Source organism: Habropoda laboriosa, unplaced genomic scaffold (genome assembly GCF_001263275.1).
Source record: "Habropoda laboriosa isolate 0110345459 unplaced genomic scaffold, ASM126327v1 scaffold28, whole genome shotgun sequence".
In the NCBI taxonomy this organism is placed as follows: domain Eukaryota; kingdom Metazoa; phylum Arthropoda; class Insecta; order Hymenoptera; family Apidae; genus Habropoda; species Habropoda laboriosa.
In genome coordinates this window covers 3,557,593-3,562,862 of record NW_017100174.1, presented here as the reverse complement: position 1 = coordinate 3,562,862, position 5,270 = coordinate 3,557,593, and the positions used below count along the sequence as shown (strand labels likewise).

The window sequence follows — 5,270 nt, the reverse complement described above, 5'->3', positions numbered from 1 at the left end:
ACAATTAGTACTACTCATAACTCAGGTTGCATTATTCTTGCTTGACGATCTTCATTTTTTATGTGCTTTTTTAACAAATCCATAACTTCATTATCAAATTCAGGTGGAGTGGGCTTTGCACCTGTAGCCCAGTAAAATATGTCCCAATCATTTGTTGGTAAATTAATGAGATGATCGTACAATTGCAGTTGTTTATCATCAAAAGCACATAAATATTTTTTAGCAAAAGTACTTAAAAGCAGACCATTTTCTAACATGCCACGCTTGCGGGATTGATACAGAAGTCTGTAATCAAAATTATAATAACGTTTCAAAAATATAGTGTTAATTTAATTATTGTTTTTTTTTTTTTATATTACCGAGCTTTTTTAACTTCTTTAGTCTCTTGATCGCGTTCAACATACAATGGAATATTAGGCTCTCGACCTTCTGGTTCAATTACATCTTGAAAATCGTCTTTATAATTGGTACAAGTTGTTGAGACATGCCTTACTAGAGGTACCGGTTTAACCTTAAATTACACGTTAGCTATAACATTTAGTGCCAACAATATAATTGTTATGCAATATATATTGTATATTTTCACTTACTGCAGATACAAGTGATTTTACAAAAACGTTCATATTTATTCCTTTATTTTTTACGTTCAAGAAACAATATTTTTTATGCTTGATACAACCAGGTTAAAACTACTTTTACAGCAATATAGGGTCAGCTGATAGATTAAATATAGTTTTATAATAGTTATATACTACTATTTATAGCTAATGTTCGTTTATTTCCTTATATATGTTCATACATTTACAATTAATATTTGTTTATACATATAAGGCCTAAATAAATTTTATTTTGATACAGTTGACAATGTCATCAAAACAAGCTTTTGTTGAAACAAATATAACCTTAACTGTTTTAGATTTACTTGTGTTAAGTATAGTTCCTCGGACTTGTTACAGGTGAAGTGAATAGGTATATATTATTTTGTAAATATATAATGAAAATATAAATAACATTTCCTCGAAAAAAGTTCTTTAATCTTTCGGTATTTCACAACAATATTTATAATTGATGACAACCTTTTATGATTATCAATATAATAATTATGTTAAATTTTGTTTTTATAAAGTAAAATAAGATGTTTTCGAAATCATTGGAAGCTATTAATTCAATTCTATCAATGGATGATACAATATTAAAAAACATTGAAAGTGATGATGATAATGGTAATGTTAAAAATGAAATGTGTATTCCTACTTCTAATATACATGAAAAAACTTTAAGTAGTTTTGCACATGAATGGAGCACTTGTGATATATTTGAAATGCATGAAAATTGTGAAGAAGCACAATCTGCTGATAACAAAAAAGAATTTCCAACAGAACAGGTCAACCAAGGTGCTTTAACTATTTCTCATAATATACCTAATGAAGCAAATACTCATTGGCAGGATAATACATTATTGAATGAAACATTTCTACAATTTCATTCTTGTGATGTAGTGGATGAGTTACAATGTTTACCTCAGGTTATTGATCTTTTATTGATAATAACTTCAAAACTTTCATAATCTTGTTTTAGAATCATTTATTATAAAATTCTTAATATAACATTTTATACTTTGCAAAATAGGATATTATTCAAGCAGCTGAAAATTGTTTTGAAAAAATACCTCTCACAGAAATCACAGATTCAATGTATTTGTCAAAGAATGAACAGCAGAATAATAAATCATTAAAAAGAAACTTAGTTGGTCAGAGTAATGATATTTTGAATAAGGTATACTGTTCTAATGATAAAATAAATCAACAGAATATAAAAATTCATCACACAAATTCAACGAGCAATGATACATTTTATGGTTTACCAAAAAAGGTGCAAGACCTTTTTTTCCAAGTTAGAGGTATTGAAACATTGTACCGTAAGTATTTCCCTCATCAAATTATTAAAGATTGTTATTAATAATGTTTTTTTTCATTGATTATGTTTATATTAATCATTTAATGCTTTTAGAATGGCAAGATGAATGTTTAAATTTAAATGCAGTAAAAAATAGAAAGAATTTGATTTATGCTCTCCCTACTAGTGGAGGTAAAACATTAGTTGCAGAAGTATTAATGTTGAAAGAGCTTATATGCAGTACAAGGAATGCAATGTTTATATTGCCATTTGTTGCTATAGTACAGGAAAAAGTAAGTATTCATACAATAAGATAAATCATTAAACAATTCTTATAATGATTACTTACAAGAAATATATACTTCTTTGTAACTTAAAGGTTCAAGCAATGACACCATTTGCACTAGAATTAGATTTTTTAATTGAAGAATATGCAGCATCAAAAGGAACATATCCTCCAAAAAAACGTCGCAAAAAGAAGAGCATGTACATGTGTACTATAGAAAAGGCATTAGGTTTAATAAATAGTTTAATAGAAGAAAATCGGTTTAATGAAGTAAGTACAAAAATATTGGTGATTAGAATAAAATTGTAATTGATATATAATAATAATAATCTATATTGCAATACATCCTTCAAATTAGATTGGTATTATAGTTGTGGATGAATTACACCTACTTGGTGAAAGTGGAGGAAGAGGTGCTGCATTAGAAGTTCTTCTAACAAAAACATTATTTGTTAATGGTAAAAAATATAGGATTAAGTTTGGTGGCATATAAATTGTATACAAGTCATTATTTTATATTTATTTTAGAAAATATTCATATTGTTGGAATGAGTGCAACAATAGGTAACTTAAACGAAGTAGCTGAATTTTTAAATGCAGATTTGTATACTGGAAACTTTCGTCCAGTTGAAATTAAAGAATATGTAAAATGTGATGACAATATTTGGTTACTTGATTTAAAAACAGAAGAATTGTTAACTGATATAAAAAAAATCAATTATCGTGTAAGTTAATGTTTTATTTCCTTTTATAATTGTCAAATGTTTAATAATTAATATTCATTTATTTGAAAAGTATTCAAACGAGGCAGCAATCATAGATCCTGATCGAATTGGAGGTTTGGTAATGGATATAGTTCCTGGAGATTCATGTCTCATATTTTGTTCCAGTCGTAAAAATTGTGAAAATGTTGCTCTATTATTAACTAAAGTTTTGTTCAAGTGAGAATCTCTCTTCATATTTTATTTGCTTAAATATTGTTATAAATGTTCTTGATTAGTTACACATACAATTTTTGGTAGATCATTGGAAAATTACAAGAAAGATGACAAACAAAAATTAATAAATGCACTTGAAAACGAAGAAGGTCTTTGCCCCATTTTACGCAAAACTATAATATTTGGTGTAGCCTATCATCATTCTGGCCTTACATCTGAGGAAAGACATTTATTGGAAAATGCTTTTAAAGCAGGAACTCTATGTGTAATATGTTGTACATCAACTTTAGCAGCTGGATGTTGGGAATCAGTTTTTAAATTTAAGTAGATATAAACAAATGGTAGGAAGAGCTGGTCGTGCTGGCATGGGAAATATAGGAGAAAGTATACTGATATGCAAAAATAATGAGCTGCAGAAGGTAGTAATAATAGTCATGCAACTCTAATATATTATATAAATAGAAAATATAATTATACTCAGTATTTGTTACATAGGTAAAGGAACTCTTAACATCTAAAATGAATGATTCTCTAAGTACCTTACATGTGGACAAAGATAGAGGTATACATAACTTAATTTTAAGCGCTATATTCTTTCCTATAGCAACAACCAGATTTGAATTATACAAACTGGCAAAACGGACATTGCTTAATATTCAAGAAAAACGTTTAAATGTGAATATTAAGCAAATTGTGGATGAAGCAATAACTAAATTTTTAAAAGCTAATGTAATAAAAGTAAAGAAAAAAGAAGAAAGAAATTTTGATGTATTCAGATCAAATATTAGCGTTGTTTTCCCATCACAAGATATGTCTTGTAGCAGCACCAGTCCAGAAACAAAACAGAAAGAAAGAATAAAGATTACAAATAAGACTAAATTAGAACTTTGTAATCTCGGACGTGCAGCTATAAAAGGTACAATGAATTTTACTAGTAAGAAGTCAATAAGATTGTTCTTTGTACACGACTATTTTACATATATTTTCTTTGAAGGTTGCATTGAAATGCAATGTGCATACACACTGTATCAAGATTTGAAAAAAGCTCAGGAGCACTTAATTCTTATTGATTATTTGCATCTTTTGTATCTCGTTACGCCATATGATATAATATCTCAGATAAAGCCAGTAGGATCAGTTTATTATGATGTGGTAATTTTTTATTTATAACTTTCATTCATATTCCTTGTTACTAATAATATTTATTTAATGTACTACTTTTAGGTAACTAATTTAGCAGAAACGCAGATGAAAACAGCCAGGCTTCTAGGAATTAATGAAATAAGTATCGGTAGAATCCGCGATGGACTAATGCCGAAGGTATGTATACAGTTTGTACTAAATATTTTTTTATATTTAAAGAATTTTATATGTAACAGAATGTAGAACCACGAGTGGTTCAGAGATTTTACATAACTTTAATACTATATGATTTGTGGACTCAACATGCAGTGTATGGTGTATCAGAAAAATATCAAGTGAACAGAGGACTTATACAAAATCTTTTGAATACTGTCGCATCGTTTGCATTTTCTGTAGTTCGGTTTTGTCAGGTTAGTAAATAAAATATGTTTAATATTCGCTTTGGTAAAACATTAATGCATAATTATTCCAGGAATTGGAGGAATTTTCACCACTCACAGAATTATTAAACACATTTAGTAAAAAATTATCTTATTGTTGTCCTCTGGAGTTAGAAGCATTAATGGTTTTGCCATTAGTAAAGATTGTATGAAAACTTTGTTATCAACTAAATAAAGTAAAAGCTTCAAGTTGACTTAAACTATAACAATATTTTACATTCTAGGGTAGAGCACGTCAATTGTATAATGCGGGATTTAGAACAGTGCAGTGTATAGCTAAAGCAAATCCATCAGATTTACAAAACAAAATCCCGTACTTAAATAAAAGAGCTGTGATACAAATTATAGAAGCTGCTAAAGTAATAATTACTTTACAATTATTGTTTTAAATTAAGTTTATTTTATTGTTACTATATTATTACTAGTAACTTTATTTCTATTAAATTTGACAGTTAATAATCGTGGAAAAAGTAGAAGATTTAAAGGAGGAAACAGAAGACTTTCTAAGTGGAATAAATATAAATACCTTAAGAAGATGTTAATTTTTAAGTACTTAAATACGTTATC

The 5,270-nt window shown here is 27.7% G+C and overlaps 2 protein-coding genes across 2 annotated transcripts; one reads left to right on the top strand and one right to left on the bottom strand.

The window, feature by feature from the left end:
- Nucleotides 1–14: 14 nt before the first annotated feature.
- Nucleotides 15–700, bottom strand: LOC108578761 (succinate dehydrogenase assembly factor 2, mitochondrial-like). The gene is made up of 3 exons (XM_017942149.1): nucleotides 591–700; nucleotides 360–511; nucleotides 15–285 (listed from the first exon to the last, which is right to left on the bottom strand). Exons 1-3 carry the CDS (start codon nucleotides 621–623, stop codon nucleotides 15–17), a joined length of 456 nt encoding a protein of 151 aa, XP_017797638.1. The 5' UTR covers nucleotides 624–700.
- A 447-nt stretch (nucleotides 701–1,147) lies between these two features.
- LOC108578728 (helicase POLQ-like) lies at nucleotides 1,148–5,245 on the top strand. Its single transcript, XM_017942104.1, is given in 16 exon segments — nucleotides 1,148–1,525; nucleotides 1,630–1,918; nucleotides 2,011–2,189; nucleotides 2,276–2,452; nucleotides 2,541–2,640; nucleotides 2,711–2,907; nucleotides 2,978–3,123; nucleotides 3,205–3,417; nucleotides 3,419–3,539; nucleotides 3,616–4,036; nucleotides 4,115–4,272; nucleotides 4,345–4,440; nucleotides 4,500–4,673; nucleotides 4,736–4,849; nucleotides 4,928–5,062; nucleotides 5,156–5,245. Coding segments are annotated over 16 exon segments (2,958 nt in total). The 5' UTR covers nucleotides 1,148–1,177.
- Nucleotides 5,246–5,270: the final 25 nt, after the last annotated feature.